Source organism: Phalacrocorax aristotelis, chromosome 7 (assembly GCF_949628215.1).
Source record: "Phalacrocorax aristotelis chromosome 7, bGulAri2.1, whole genome shotgun sequence".
NCBI lineage: Eukaryota > Metazoa > Chordata > Aves > Suliformes > Phalacrocoracidae > Phalacrocorax > Phalacrocorax aristotelis.
This window is the reverse complement of record NC_134282.1, coordinates 11,642,152-11,658,208: the sequence shown is the minus strand read 5'-3', so window position 1 is coordinate 11,658,208 and position 16,057 is coordinate 11,642,152. Positions and strand designations below refer to the sequence as shown.

Here is a 16,057-nt window from a genome sequence, read left to right as displayed (position 1 = left end):
TTCTTGAAAAGCCTGGAAATACTTGGTTCCTACTGTTTGAGGAAGAGAAACCTTCCCCTGTGGGCAGTTGATTCCAGTCTTGGCCATTGCTTTGTCAGTTCAGACCTTGCTGCTTTATTTTTCCCTGTCTGATACTGGAAAGTGCTGGAGAAAGCATTATGTGCTGGTTAGACTCTGTTTGATGTGATCAAGAACTACTAAGCTCTTAAAAGGTCTGCCTATTCTATTAAATAATTTTAATAACTAAATGGAAAATTGTAAGTGTAAGATGATAAATGGCTCAGGCTAATTATTTACTTGTTACAGAGCTATGAAACACTGTGTTAATGGAAAATGTTCAAGTAATTATTTGTATAGAAGACAATCATAAGACTTCTGAGATTTTTACCAGATATTTGTTGCTGTTGTAGTTAGCAATATGTTAACTTTTGGATGGTGAGACCTCAGTGAGCTGTTTTTTGGTACGGAGTGGCCTCTTCTTTATAGGATGGATGTCTTTTTCTTAGAGACAATGTCATAGGAAGCCTGTAACGTTCTTTGCTTTAGGAGGCTGTAGGATGCTGAAGAGCGGTTTCAGAATTAGTGATGCTTCATCCAGAACTGATCCTCTGTCCCTGGGTAGGCCAAGCAGCAAATGGAGTAAAAGGTGTCTGAGCTTCGGTGGCAAAGCACCCAGTAGGGTCTCTGCTCCCTATGGCTTGGTGTGTAGTCCCAGCGACTGCCAGACTGCAAAGAGGAAGACAGAAAATAGGAATGAATGGAACTGCAGTTGTATTTCTTTTACTGTAACTTCTAAAGCAACATAGGCTGTGGGGAGTAGGTGACTGTGGTGCTCTGCAGGCTTAGTGGTTGCTCTGAACAATATTGATCCCACCATTGTGTTTTGCTACTGTATCTTTATATCCTTTCTTTCTTACTATTCATACAAATACAGAAATCCTCTGCAAGAATAAATTGGAGCAATTTTTAAAATCCAGATGGCAGTTTTGGTTGGCTGAGAACTGCAAGACTGAGGCCTTTTTATAATGTTAGTTGTTATTATTATATTTTTGGCTGCAGGTGTTTATTGTTTCACAAAAAAACAATAAGTGTAAAGAAAAACAGTGAATGGTTAACTTACTTCGATCATAGAAAGTTTCTTTTTTTCCTTTCCTAAAACTTGCACTGGTTTGTCCTTCGTCAAATGGATCAACAGCAGGTCTATTCACTATAGAATTTTGTCTTTGCAAAGTCAACTTCAAGGCCAGTGGAAACTATGAAAATACATTTTCTCTTTTGTAAAAACCATGACCTCTGTAATACCAGAGAGAACAACTGTGGATATGAAGGGATCTCCTAGGAGTTTGCCGTACGACTGGCGTGAATAGTGATTGCGTATGACCTGCAGCCATTTGGATTGTACTGGGGGCAAGCTGTTGTAATAGATGATCTAAATTGCAGCAGTGATAAGTAGAGCTGTCCTCACAGAACAGGACTTTTGCCCCCTGCCCCTTCTTTCCTCCAGACAGTCCTCCACTATGGAGCGCTGCCTTCCAGACTCTCCGAGCCAAGGCTTGGTCTTTCCTTTCATCTTGGCTAAAATTAGCACCATAGAAGTCTCCATATCTCAGTTTTTTGCTCCAGCTGGTTAAGTACTGTGCTTTCTGGCTGCTATATAGGCTCATCACCTTAGAGCTGAAATAAATGCCAAGAGAATGGGTAGGAGGCAATGTAGCTTTTTTTGGAGAGGTGCACAGGTGATGCTGTGATTAAATTAGCCAGAAAAGGAGGGAGACTCCCTCTGTGTCACTGTAAAAGACCCCTTGCTGCCTGGAGAAATTCCCAGGAGATGGATTGCTCTGGAGCCCAGGTAGCCTGCATGAATATCCAGTTCACTGGATGCTCACAGAGGCAAAGGATCACTTTCCAATCTTTCTGTACTGGTTGGAAAGACATTACCCAAATGGAAAGTGACTGTATTGAAGGCACAGGCAAGCGCTAAATCCATTGTGAGAACAGGACCTTGGAGGAACTATGAACCATGGCTTTGGAAATTAATTAAAACTTGTATGGCACCATTCATTGTCTACCATCGTTATACTCTATGGGACACATTTGTTCTTTTAAAATCTTATGTTTAGTCTGCTAACAGACTGTTGCATTGTTGTGTGGAAAATTTCTGGCCAAATTGTATTGTAGTGTCATAAACCTTAGAGTCAGTGACATTTTATTATTTCTGTCTGTGCAAAGCCTGTGTTGCTATGGCCCTGATCCAGAATTTGATAACACAAACATAAATGATAAATCAGGCATATTTATTTAAGTGCTCATTTAGCAATAAAAAGTTGTTTAACTATATTTTCTTTTTAATAATGTATTTAGTGCTCTTTATTGAGTTGAAATATGCAAGGTCTGTTTTTCATTGCTACAGCGTAAGAGCTCTATCCAAGTGTAGGCACTGTATTTCTTCTCCAGCCTTCAAATAAGAGTTTTCCTGGAGATGCTAAAACTTGAGAGAGCTGGAAATATCTCTAAGGGTTTTGCTAAGTCATGGAAGTCATTACACGTAGTGATGCATGACGGAGATGTAAAATTAATGACCGAGTACCTTAATATGAGACTTTGCAGATGTGGGTACAGTTACATTTATAGGGGAGGGTGATATTTCTGTGTTCACGGTTCTCTTCAGGGAATGTGTTTCATTTGCAGTCTTTAGAGGATAGCAGAAGGAGTCAGTGCTGCCATTTCTGGGAGTCTCTCGTGTCTGTGGCTTGTTTCGTAATTTTTTATCTTTTTTTGAATGCTACCGGTCTTACGGCACTTGGGGAGGAAGAACTGAAATGGTTTAGTTGTCATTATTTTTCTTCTGTTCTTCCTGCAATGTAGGACTGACACTTCTCTTGCAATACAAACCCAATTTGTAGTCATCTTCAGTGGTCCCTGAAGCTGGCTCCCTTCCCTTTTGCTCTTAATTTCAGGTGTTGTCAAGTTGTGCCAGGAAGCAAGTGCAGTTGAGATGTTTGGTCTCCAGAACTGAATGTCTTAGTAACACAGGCTTTGTTCAGTTTTATTACTTGGCATCATCTTTTAAAAGGAGGAACTAAAGAGGAAATACAACGATCTCATGAGGAATGCTGAAAAAGGGAACCTTAAGGACATAAATGATCCTGAAAAATGTGTGTTCTGCATGGCTTTCTGTGAGTACTTCAGCGTCCAAAGTCTTGGAGTATGTAAAATACACATGCCTTGGTGGAAATGGTGGCCCAGGTTATATAGCCATTCCTGTACTTGCTTTTTGCGTGCTCCATTAAGTACAGTTGGAGAAGTTTTTGTAGGACTGGTGCCAAAGTGAGCTGTCTGTGGGTTGGAAAGGAAGGGGAACAAAGTAAAAGCAAACAGCCTGCTCTCCCCTCCCTGCCCCCCCTGCCTGTGGGCTTCTTCCCTCTGCTGTGAGACAACAGCTGTGAGGAGCCCAGGACCAAAATGCTTTCTGAAACATGATGGGTTGCTTAATCAGATTTCCGTGCTCGGTTTCAACCTCATGTAAATAAAGAATGTGTAGGGGAAAAAAGCTTTTGTGTAATTGGAACATAAACATGAAGGTAGATGTCTGTTTGGGGGAAGATCACGATCATGCAAACTTATGCCACTTTCTCCTGGCAGCAAGGACATTCTCAGAGTGAAGGTTTTGAGGTGGCAGAGGAGAAGTTTTGGAAGTACTTTGTGTGATGGAAACTCCAAGTAGTTGCAGCTAGCGACTGTAGTGTGGGTTGGTTTTCTTCTCATTTCCCTGGCTGTCTCCACAACTCTTCTCGCCCTGGGAAGACTCCTGAAGGACAATGGGAAATGAACTGACTAATTTCAACCCAGTGATACAGAGAAAGGAAGTTATGTGAGGGAATGAAAGGAGACAAAAAGGAAGTGATCTAAATAGCAACATAAAGAAAATATTTGGGACTAAAAGTAATCATCAACTGGTACAGTAGGGTGTACAGCAGCCCTGCTGAGGTTGTACATGATCGATGTATTTGTTCATTCAGTTATGCCTTGCACTACAACATTTTTAAATCACTGCTAGAATTAAATTGATTTCTTGAGTTTTAAATAGTGCAGCATAAATGTTCCACTCACACCAGGACCCAAGTGTCTCCGGCTGCAAGCTAGCTGGAGTTTGCCAGTTCCACTTGATTTCATTTCAAACTCATCCCCACAAGCCAAACCACAAAAAGAGCTTCCTGCCCAGTGGAAAATGAAATGCAAGAGGCGATCCTTTTGTTGCTGATGGGAGGTTGCAGGGAGCAGAGCTGGCTCTTTCTGAGGTTTTGTTTGGGTTTGGTTAACCATTTTGCCAATTAGGCAGAGACTCCTGGTAGCTGCATTTAAGTTCATGCTCTTAGGTCTAACTGAAGACAGTAGTTTAATACCCAGGGTAGTTTATGAAGAGGCTTGCTGAGCAGCGGCCTGATGTAATGAAAGGTGAAAAGCTTGGACAGGTGTGTTTCCAAAGGAGAGCTCTGCTTGCAGCCTTATTCATCCCACACTGGCTATTTGGCCTGTGGAGCCAGTGGGCTTTTTCTTGTTTGCTTTTGTTCCTCTCAGAGCTTACAAATTAAGCTGTCAAGGGTAATTTTTTTTCTGCTAAACCTTAGGCTTGTCAAATGTCGATGTCTTCCCCCCCCCCCCTTTTTCTTCCCCAGGCAGTGTGGTTTGGTGTTTGATGGGGCTGGTCACATGGGGTAAGGAGGGCTCTGCTCCTGTGGGCACTCTGCACAGGTTTGTATCTTCTGCTCCCTTCCCCAAGCGCCATTAGTGAGACACCTGGCAGAGTTTTGGGAGGACTGTGGTTCTATTTGGCCAGGAAGAGAGGCCCTGGGATGTCTCTGTGCTCTTGGGTGTCTCGCTCAGAGCTGGGACAGGATCTTGAAGGTGTGCCCTGCACTTGATGTCAGTCATCAGCAGTCCCTGGAATGTTTGTCCTGCTTGGTGTTTGAGGAATGAGAAGTCCTTCGTGGGTGAGCTCTGCGCTCTGTCAGAAAAGCCCCATGCCTGAGGTGCTGCGCTGGCAGATATAGGAACCCACCCTGGACCACAGTAACTCATCTGCTCTGCTGGCTGCCATGTTAAAGGGCTTTCCTAGGCAAGCTCAGAAGCAGTGGTGAAATTGGTATTATGTTTTTCTTTCTACTGGGGATGAGCACTTTTCAAGAAAAGGCATTTTCACAGTGCCTCAGCTCTTCCTTCTCCTTTACCTGCTACAGCTACCTGGAAGCACAGAGGCTGTTAAAACCTGGAAGAAGAATGATAGGTTAAAAATCAACCAGAGCTCTTGTGTCCTTTAAAGGGATTTAATTGGAGGATGGCATTATGTCCAAAGTGACTGCCCTGCACTATCACTTTACACTTTACTTGTGTGGTGAACCCTTCCTGGGACTGAGGTAAGGCAGGATCTGCTGCATGGTCACAGCTGAGAAACATGGGATAATAAAGGCACCTGTGAAGGGTGGCTACCAGTGTGGCAGGGGGGACGGATGGATTATGGACGGAGGAAGAGAAGGAAGGAGCAGAGCAGCTGCTGCCCAGTGGTTGTTTTTCCAAAGGAGTTCTGAAGATGTAAAGAGTTGAAAGTATTTCTTGCTGGGCTTCTTGGGTTTTTTGGGTTTTTATTTTTTTTTTTTTTTTGTCCTCGAGGGGGAATTTAAGCATTGTTTTAAGCCTAGGTTCAGCATTGTTCCCACTAAAGGAGTTAGATGCTAGCTGTTGACTTAACGGCTGAAAAGGTGCTGACATTTCCAGCTTTTCTTGAGCTACTTTTTGATTCCTTGGAATAAATAAGAGATGAACTACTGATCTTTTTTTTCCTCCCTCCTATACCAGAGGGCAGCTATCAGAGTCAATGGTTATTTTCCATTAAACAGTTGCCCAGCTCAGCCTGTTGTCCCTCTGAATTTTGTCTCCAAAATAAAACAGTACTTCACATATTTCTGTAAGCCATGTTACTGCATTTAGAGGATTCCTGTGTGCTGAGGAGCCCTGTGGTTCCCACAAAGACCATCGTGTTTGTGCTGCGAAGACTTTGGTGAGGAAGCAGAGAGAAACTGTGCAGCTTTTTTCCTTAACTGAGTGAGTTTGTTGGGTCTTACTTAAGCAAACGTTGCTTGAATACAGTTCACGGTATTTGCTCAGTGATCCAGTGGAATGTCTGGGATATTTTTTTGTTTTTTCCTCCAGAGCCAAAAAGCAGTTTTTAGCTCTAAATCCCAAAGCTGCCAGCTTGAGGCACAGTCACTGCGCCTGAAGGTGAGGAGAGCCGAGCTGCTGTGGTGGTGCTGCGAGATGGGCACCCTGGCTGGCACAGAGCACACCCTGTGCACCAGGAGCTGGGTGCACTAATTAAAGATGTCGCAAATGACTCTACAGCTAGATTTGCTTTCACTGAAGTGAAAGATGTGCCATGACTGACTGAGCTGCAGGGCAGCCTGCTGCAGGCCTGTCCCGCTCATATTCCAGCTCCACTGTGGATAAAATATCCAGTTTCAGCACTCAAAGCTGTGCAGCACTCCGGTGAGCCCTGACCGTCCCTGGCCACACAGCGTGGGAGGCACTGTGGGCTTTGTGCATGCTGCCATTGCAGTGAAGCTCCCTGCCAGCCACCTTGTCTCCTGGCCAGCTTTCCAAATGTTGCACTGCATCCCTTAGCTCCAAGGGACCAGCAGATGTCCTGGTGGGTCCTGCCAGGCTGCCTAGGGCTCCTCTCAGACTCTCCCAAAGCTTTGTGACCAGCGATGGGAGGGTAACATGGCATATGAAGGGGAGGTATTCCAGGTGGCAGTGGCCATGGGGAAAAATGTCCTTTTAATCTTATTTTTTCTTATATATATTTATTTTTATCTCTGAACTAAAAAAAGGTGATGTTTGGGATCCATCAGCACCATATCTAGTGCAATCAGCTGATGCCTTTTGGAGGCACTGGAGGATAGGGAGCTGTATCCAGACAGCTTTGGACTTCACCAAGTCTGGTATCTGGTGGTGTGGCCGGCTGCTGGGGTGCAGAGGCCCAAGTGTGGGTTTCTGAGTAGCAGCTTCTCTCAGTGTTTTCCAGACCTGGTAACGATGTGGAAATCAAGCTTGCTTTGTTCTGGCCTCGACAGTAGGTGCATGGAGGCTGGGTGAAGCCTGGGCTTTCTTGTCCTGCACGTGCTTTTGTGTTGCTAACCCAGAGAACGTCTGCATGTTTATCTGTGTTCCAATGGCAGTTCATAACAAGACATGCATGCATCCTCCCAAACCTGCTTTTGGCTGCTCCTTTCTTCAAGTCTCCTCTGTATTTCTCTTGAAGATTTTTGCAAGTTTACTCAATCTTTAGGCTGGTGTTTCTTGCTTGGCTGGGACAAGCTGATGGTTTACTTGCCAACTGGAGGGTCTATGCCTATGCATCCTGGCACAGACCCTTCCAATCATTTTTTCATTACCATGTGCCCTGAAGTTGCCACAAGAGAAATTCTTCTGATTTCAGGAAGAAAATGTCTCATCATCTCTGCTTGCCTCACCTAAGAGAGAAGTATCTTGCTCTCTCGGATCAAAAATAATAATTTGCAACTAGACCAGCTTTGAGGCTAAAGGAATGTTTATTTTAAAACACAGATCAACAACAGCCACCTATTACTAAGATTTGCATAAGATTCAAGATCCTCTAGGGCAGACTCTGGTGACTGCAAATATGCAGACTAAATACTTGCTGGCTCAAGTTCAGCACTCTATTTGTGTTAATTTTTTCATTTTCTGTGTTCATTTTGTTGTCAAAGACCCTCCTTATCTGTTGTGGAAGAAATACTTGTGTTAAAGAACTAACTACTTAATTTTCCATATGGTCCTTTGATCATGGTCTTGAATAGTCAGAGAGTCTGGAGTCCTGTGTGTGTACATGTTCCTGTGCCAGATTCCTGTGCCAAGAGAGCATCTGCCCTTGTGTAATGTAATAATTATGGATCTTTACAACTTGGATCTGCGTTCTTGGAACAATGATGGTCTATGGACTGGGGCTAGGGAACAGAAATTGGGCTGCCTAACTTTAGGTCCCCAACTGAGGCTCATGATTCAGGAGTTATGGTCCATAGGGTAGTCAGATATGAAGTCAGATCGACACATGCAGGAGCTAAGCTGTTATTTATCTCACACGAGCTGCAAGTAAACAGTGTGAGGTCAGTGATAAAGAAATTACTATGGAAAGTAAACCATCCTTGTTACTTCTGAAAAATTGTGCTGTGTTAGAAGTGAAATGTCTATGGCAGCTGCTATATAGGTCTTTTCAAAGTTGGTAAGCTCTAGAGTCTAGTTATTAAAAGATATTTTCACTATATGTTACTAGATTGAAGGGGCTGAAAACAGTGTCAGAATACTCGGATGTTTTTGCATGTCCAGGACAGTGCATGAAAGACGACATTGGCTAATATTCATGTCCTTTGACATGAGGCATCTTTACATGTCAGATGGCTGTAGCTGTGTTATGAAAGGGCAAAGGCACAGCATTTTCCTGTTGAGGACAGTTTTGTCAGATACTGACGCTGGTGTTGGCAAGTCTCTAGGGTTAAATAAGGAGCTCCTCAGAGCATCTTGGATTGTGCTAAAGGTTTGAATGTCTGCAAGCACAGAACTACTGAAACCACAAGTGTATTTTATGTCATGTTGGGTGACAGTGGCTTGCCAGGGAGCGAAGGATCAGATGGAAAATGCCAATTTGCCATATAAAGGCTGGAAAGAATGTGGATAACTTAACACGCGCAAAAAGTTGTTGCGAGTTGTAACTTCCAGAAGTCCATGGGAGAGATGGAACACACAAACCAAAGGACTGAAAGTGCCATGAAGAAATATACCCCTGGAAGAAGATACGATATTAAATGCCTTTATTGCTTAAGGTTAACCCAGTGGCATTGAGCTGACTTTTCTATTCCTTTTTTTTCCACTTAAAATACAGTGTCCAAAACAAGTAAAGACTGCAACAGCTTAATCACAATTTACATGTTACAACCAACCTGTGGCTACTCTGCTTTGCACTGAGTCAGGGTGGGGGGGGGGGAGAAGATGCAGCTACTGGCCTTGCATGTGTATAGGATGACAGTTGCTACAGGGCATGCCATGCTGTCACAAATAAGTCATCTTCCTGGACTGATGTTTGCTGCCAAGTGACCTCTGTCCAGTGTTTCAGAGGAAGGAAAAGAATTATTCAGTCCTTATTAACTTTGGCTGGTGGCCAGAGCTGTATTATCATAGATGCAGCTTTCAGCCTGAGCTGTGGCTATTGTCAGTGATTACTCTCTGGTCAGTAAGGCTATACAGTTGATTCTGTTCAGGCACTTCCTCAGTGTGTGTTTGCACGTGCACATATAATAATGATGATGATGTCTTTCTGTGCCCTTCACATCTAGTTGTTACGAGTATTAAAGATGTAATTTTTTTTTAATACTTCCTGCTGGCTTCACGCTGACAAGACACCATTGTTTTAATGGAAAAGGCCACCAGTGGGAATTTTTGCCTCAAAATAATTTTCTTCATCTGATAATGGGAGGAATAATCTGTTCTTTGATCTTTGGTTGGCAAACTTGGAAATTGGAGAGGAAGATGGTTGTACTGGAATAGCTTTACTCTGATGTGTGTGGTCAGTGGTTTCTGGGCATTTAAATAAAGGTGGGTGTGCTGTGAGACATGGTGAGGTAGGAGCTGAAATGCAGGGAGCATTGCTTGTGGAATAACCTTGTAACCGAGGGCTCAGGGAGAAGTGCCATATAAATCCATCTTTTGCCATTTTTAGTTCATACTGGTACCGTCCCTGCAAATGCAAATTATGCAAATGCTAATGTCTAAATTACTATATTGGTCAGCTCCAGATGGATTAATATGTAATGGATAACATGTAGATGATATTTAGCATGAAGAAAACTTTGTTCTGAACAGGATGCTGCATTTTTTGTCAAAGAGTCGAGGTGTCTCACCAGCCGCTGTATCCCTGTTCTGTGTTTAGCAGGGGACCATTGAGTGATGAAATGTTAGACGTATGTCTTCACTAAGAGCTTTGGTAATGCTACTCTTGTGAAATGCTTGTATCTCAACTAGGAAAACATGATCATTTGTTTAAAAAGAAACAAAAAATAACATTAGTAGGTGCTGATATTTTTATATAAGACACAGTACAGGAGAGACTTCTAAACTAGAGGTTTTGTTTATTCGCTCTCCTGTGAACTCCTTGTTGGAATGTCTAAGCACCTTACAAGTATTTATTAATGTGTCCTCAAAGGAAAATGAAGTTTATATAATGGAGATGTAAAGTGGTGTTAAAGGAAGCAACTTCCCAAACGTTCCTACACAGTTATACTGTGACAGAACTGGGACAGTAAATCAGACCATTACATCTCAGTTTGGTAAACAAACCGTCATCCCGTCCTCCTTATTAGTTACTTTTGCCTTGGCTGCTTTCAGAGTAATTCACTGCTTTTCTCTGTAAAATACAAATACTTTGTTTGTGAAGAAATACATTATTTTTTTGTAACTTCATACTTAGGCAGGCCACGCATGGGCTGATGGCCAACAGGGGGTTGCAGTTAGCAGCAGGGAAGGAACAGAGAGAACATTAAACTCAGTTTGCTCTTCTGTGCGGCAACCCGCTCTGGTCTTGCTCCTCACCTGCCAGAGATGTCCCAGGCATCACTTGGGAGTTGTCCATGCTGAGAAGCTGATGCTCTGTGTGCTGGGGGTGAATTTGCAGGACTGAGCTCAGCAGCACTAACTGCTTGGATATACCCATAACAATGCTCCCAAAGTGGGTTGTAGCTGCCTTTGCTTTCTTCTCCTCTCCCATTCCTCACGCTGTTGTGGCAGGGAAGCTCATGTGCTGTCAACAGACAAGCCTGTAATGAAAAAATTGCCTGCATTTACTGTTGCACACTAGCGAGAGGCGCTTATTTCTGCATGCTCCAAGGGATCCCAGCTTTTTTCAAACAGCAGCTCGGGGGTACAAAATGTTGCAGTGGTGGCAGCATCTCTCCTGTGGCCAGGGATTCAAAACTGTATTTTGGCAGGGACAAAGTGCATAAGCAAGAGGCTAATTCTCTGTTCCTCAGGGTTTAAAGGCTTTGTGCAAATCTCTTTGAAGTCAGTGAAGTACTTCTGCTACTGCAATGGGCTTTGAATCTAACCCCCAAATGCTCAGTTAATTTAGAGTGTGTGTTAGTCTTTCGTTTGCTGGCTTATGAATATGAAATGGTGCTGAGCGAACCTTCAGAAAATATATTGTGTGTGCAAATTTGCACACTGATCTCAATCTTTTCAAAGCAATATGACTGTGGATATATGTTGAAGTATCCCCCAGTATGTTGCAGACACATTCCTCTCTGGTTTTGTATGTGCTGTTTATATGTGTTTCGTTGGCGCTCAGCTCTGAGGTTTTCTTTAAAGTTATTCCACAGTACTTTAGAGAAGTCAACTCTCATCAGTAATAAAATAAAATAAAACAAAACACTGGTAGGTCTTGCCTTGTTAACTGTTCTAGCTGTTGTGTTTCCCACTGTTCCAAAAAATAAAGCTTTATAAGATTTAACATATTCCCAGTGCAAGGCATGAATATTTATAGGCAAAGAATAAGACTTCCCATTTTGAAATGTCAGTGCTATGAAATTGCTTTTTTGGCAGGCGTGATTAAGCCACACGGACTTCCAATAATGTTTTGTAAGCTTTTTCCTTAATTACGCCTTAATTTAGGTCTCTGAGTTTAACAAAACCTATGAAGCTTGCAGCAAAATATTTTTCTTGTGGATAATTTTGTTTGCATGGAATACAAATCCCGTATTCCTGTGGGTATGATTTTTTAAATGTGTTTAAATGTGGAAATACCATATTTTTTTCTTTGCATTTCTTAAACCATACACAAAATAAAAATAGCTGATACGGTGTGTTTAATACAGAATTTTGAAGAAATGAATTTGGAAAGTGCATGTGATTACTATTTTTTTTTCCTCAAATGCCTTCAGTAAAATGCACATGAGGTTATAAGACATTAAGGAAGAGGCACAAGATTCTGTCTCAAACAGTTACTGCTGCAAGAGACAAATTAGAACCTATTTTGCTTTCATGTTGTTGTTCTTAAGTGCACCATTCTGACAACAGAATAATCTGCATAATTGTATTTATGTGTTGATCTGTCTTTTCTAGAGAAAATCCCTTTTCCCAGATAAAATAGTCTTCCATTCAGTTTTAAGTGGAAGAAAGCCACTTTAGCAGCTCTACAGATTTAGGGGAATTTTTCTGCACAGGCTTAATACAGAATTTTGATATGGACCTCTCAGTGAATTTGATTTTTTGGTGAACAAAATACAGTAAGAGCACTTAAAATCACCTTGCTTTCCTGTGCAGCTTGGATAACAGGATATTTAATCAAAAGAGCTAGATAGAAAAGCATAGAGATGATGTGATTAAACTAAGGTAGATTTATTACTAGATTCTTTTAAGAGTGTATTTTCTGAAACTGATATAATAAATCTCTCGGTCCTGCACAAAGATAGAGTTTTGAACAGCTTTGAGCTATTCCTGGCTTAATACTTAAGTAGAAACAGCAGAAGTGGTAGAAAAACAGGATCATTTTGGAAAAAAAACCACCCACATTCAAACAGTTTAAAGTCCTCTGCTGTGATCATGCTTTTCTGACCCCCTGCAGCCCGGCATTATCAAACTGAGACTGTCTCAGTCTCCCTAATATTAATATTTGAAATGCAATACAAATAAATCATCTGAATAAAGCAGGGAAAAAAAAAAAAGCGGTTAGCATCACAGCTACATGGGGCCTGCTGCATGGGCACTTAGACTTGCTAACACGAGGTTAGAAGTACATTCTTGGGCTCTAAAGATGGCCTTTCCAGGGGAGCTGAAAGCGAATTAAGTTCCGTGAAACTCGGAGACTGAATGTTTTTAACATGTGGGTTTGAATGGTGAAGTCAGCATCTGAAAAAAACAAGTATCTGGAAAACAGTTTGAAAACTGTTTTACTGAAGATGATGGGGAAATTGGGTGAGTTTGCTGGGGCAGGGGGGTGGGGAGCTTTTATTTTCCAGATGAAGGAAAGTTCCCTGGGATGGCAGAAAGCAAAACTGAAGTCTGCTGTCTGTTTCACCTATCTTTGCTCTTCTTTGCAGGTTATATATTTGGGTAAGGTTTCCACAACAGGGATGCAATTTTTGTCAGGCTGCACAGAGAAACCAGTCATTGAATTATGGAAGAAGCACACGCTCGCCAGGGAGGATATTTACCCAGCTAATGCCCTTCTGGAAATTCGCCCTTTTCAAGTCTGGCTGCATCATCTGGACCTCAAAGGTGAGGCGACAGTCCACATGGATACCTTTCAGGTAGCACGTATAGCCTACTGCACTGCTGACCACAATGTCAGCCCAAACATCTTTGCTTGGGTCTATCGGGAGATCAACGATGACTTGTCCTACCAGATGGACTGCCATGCTGTAGAGTGTGAGAGCAAGCTGGAGGCTAAGAAGCTGGCCCATGCCATGATGGAGGCCTTTAAGAAGACTTTTCACAGCATGAAAAGTGATGGCCGGATCCACAGGACCAGCTTGTCAGAGGAAGTGTCTCATGAATTTGAATCTGATGATGGCTGACTGGAATCATTCACGGATCAGCAAAGGCAGAAGTGGCCTAGGGAATGAGAGCTGATAGAAGAATAAGCAACAATTGAAATTGGGGAATGAAAGGACTGCCAAACACTTGTATGACCAGCTTTTTAAATCAAAAGAGCAGTTCAGTACCTACAGATATGCATCATTAAAGTAATTACATTACATTGAAATCTGCTGCTATTGTAAAAGTGAGGAAAAAAAGCTCTCTCCCTCATCTTTCTCACCCACCCATCACTACCCCTTTCTCGTCTCTGTAGTTCAGGTGCATCCCATTAAGTAGAGTCATTCCTATTTGTCCTGTAAGACTGGTCAGGCAATTTTATTAGTTGCTCCTCTGACATTCCTAGCTGGGGGCTGATGCTGATGCACAAAAGCAAGTAGCCCTGGAAAGCCCTAATGGTTCCTGAAGAATCTTTCACCATGATGCATCACAAAAATCCTTTGACATACATAGGCTAAGACAGCCATACATAGCCTTTTAGACTAATGGCCTGGCATTCTGCAGTTAATTCACATTTCACAGATAGTAAATGAAAGAAGATGCTTGTATGTACACATTATATCATATGCTATCCTTTATTTTATTCATTGTACCTATTTTCTTAATATACCTGCTGCCATGTCTTTCACCCAACACCAGTAGTTGCAGTTTCAGACTTATATACTGCAGGATACCAAAAAGGGGCAGGCAGAAATACTCCGTGATGGCTAGGGGTACAGCGAGCCAGCACCGCTCTCTGTGCATTTTCCAACCCTGATGGGCTCCGCAGGAGGGGGACCCACTGGTAAGAGTTGAGGGACACTTGGGTCTGCCAGTGTTTGAACTGTGACTTCTCATCAACCTCAGGTCAGAAGTGATATGAGCATGGTAGCCTCAACTACATGTTACCGGTCTCTGCATTGCTGGTCAAGTGGCCCTGGTGGGGGGATGGAGCTGGTAGTGCCTCGTCACACAGTCAGGGCTGCGTTACTGTAAAGATCAAAGGAAACAGTTCCTTAGGAGTCAGGTTTGAACATCTGTTCTGATTGAGAAGCTCGTGTTAAGATTCCCGTATCTTTCCTTGTTCACAGATATACAGTCATGCCTTTCTTAAATGCAGATGTTTAATAAAACTCAAATAAAAGGAAAAACTTGTTTCACTTCATATTTTTTAAGGCCAAGAGCAGATCAATAGTTTGCAAGCAATGCTGCTCCTTTATATGGTTTTGTTCATAATTATGGTAATGTTAGGGGCACTAGGGCACCTTACAGAAGCCTTAAAAGAAAGCTAATCAAAGCAGATAGATCTATGTCTGTTTTGTGGGTCTAATATGTTTGTATGTGAGTGTATGTGAGAGTCCAGTGTTATAGCATGTAGACTGAGCATGGAGACACATTGAGGAGGGCCCACACCTCTTGAAAATATGCTTGTTGCTTTACAATGTATGTAAACTCTTCTCCAGCATAAATGCATTCATACTTTAATAAAAAAAAATGTTTTCTGTTAAAGCTTGGGAGTTTTAAGCTGTCTTTCCAATGCAGACTCTGTGGTTTTGTTTTATGTGTGTGGGTTCTGTGTTAATTTTTAGTGGAATGAAAATGGTAATTTATTTCAGTTTAGTATTACATCAGTCTCCATGAGAATTACCTTTAACATTTTTAAATTACCTTCTTTTAAATATTTAGCTAAATTATTGCTGTGAGGTTTTTCTTTTTAACTTTGCTGTGTGTGGACATGATTTATAATTTCTTCTTTGCAGGAAGTGGCAGAGATACCCACCTCCACACACACCACCCACACCTGGCCAGTTGAAATGAGCTCTGGTGAGTGGGAGCAGTATCTTGCCCTGCTTACAGAAATTGCAGAATGGCTCAGGTGCAGCATTAGATGGTGGATGGCGAATAAAACACCAGACTGGCAGCTTCCCAAACTGTTTCTCTCTGAAACTGTGGATGATGCAGTGTTTCCAAATATGGCTCTAAAATGTATTTATTTTTTTCTTTCCACAACACTCATTTGGAAGTGAAGGGTCACGTATGGGCTATATGCTGGTCCGAGTCCTGTGTATGTATCTGTCTTTTTGACCAAAGGCAAAATTAGGCAAAACTTGCTTCGACTTTTGACTAATTTATTTTCTTTTACTCAGAGCTGTAATCACGGATTAGTTTTTTTCACTTGTTTGGATGCTCTGCCGCCAAAGCTGCTGTGAATCAGCATGTGAAATCCTCTGTTTTGCCCTCTCAGCCAGATGTCCCTGCTGGCAATGGAGAGGTCTGACTGAGTCCCAGCTCTTAAGTGAGGGCTGCTTGAGTATGGGAGGGGGAGAAGGAAGATACCAGTCCTCCTCACACACAAGAGCTGAGGTGCCTCCTGCTTGTCCTACAGAGGACTACAACTGATGATTTGGGTTTGGGATTTCCACTTCTG

General features: G+C 42.3%; 1 protein-coding gene across 2 annotated transcripts in view; it reads left to right on the top strand.

Moving 5' to 3' along the window:
• Positions 1 to 15,138, top strand: part of PID1 (phosphotyrosine interaction domain containing 1) — an 89,680-nt gene extending 74,542 nt beyond the window's left edge. For both annotated transcript variants that reach the window (XM_075098791.1, XM_075098790.1), the window contains one exon: positions 13,155 to 15,138. In XM_075098791.1, the coding sequence (XP_074954892.1) occupies positions 13,155 to 13,631 (477 nt within the window). In that variant the 3' untranslated portion in view covers positions 13,632 to 15,138. The remainder of the gene's footprint in view (positions 1 to 13,154) is intronic.
• The last annotated feature ends 919 nt before the right edge of the window (positions 15,139 to 16,057 follow it).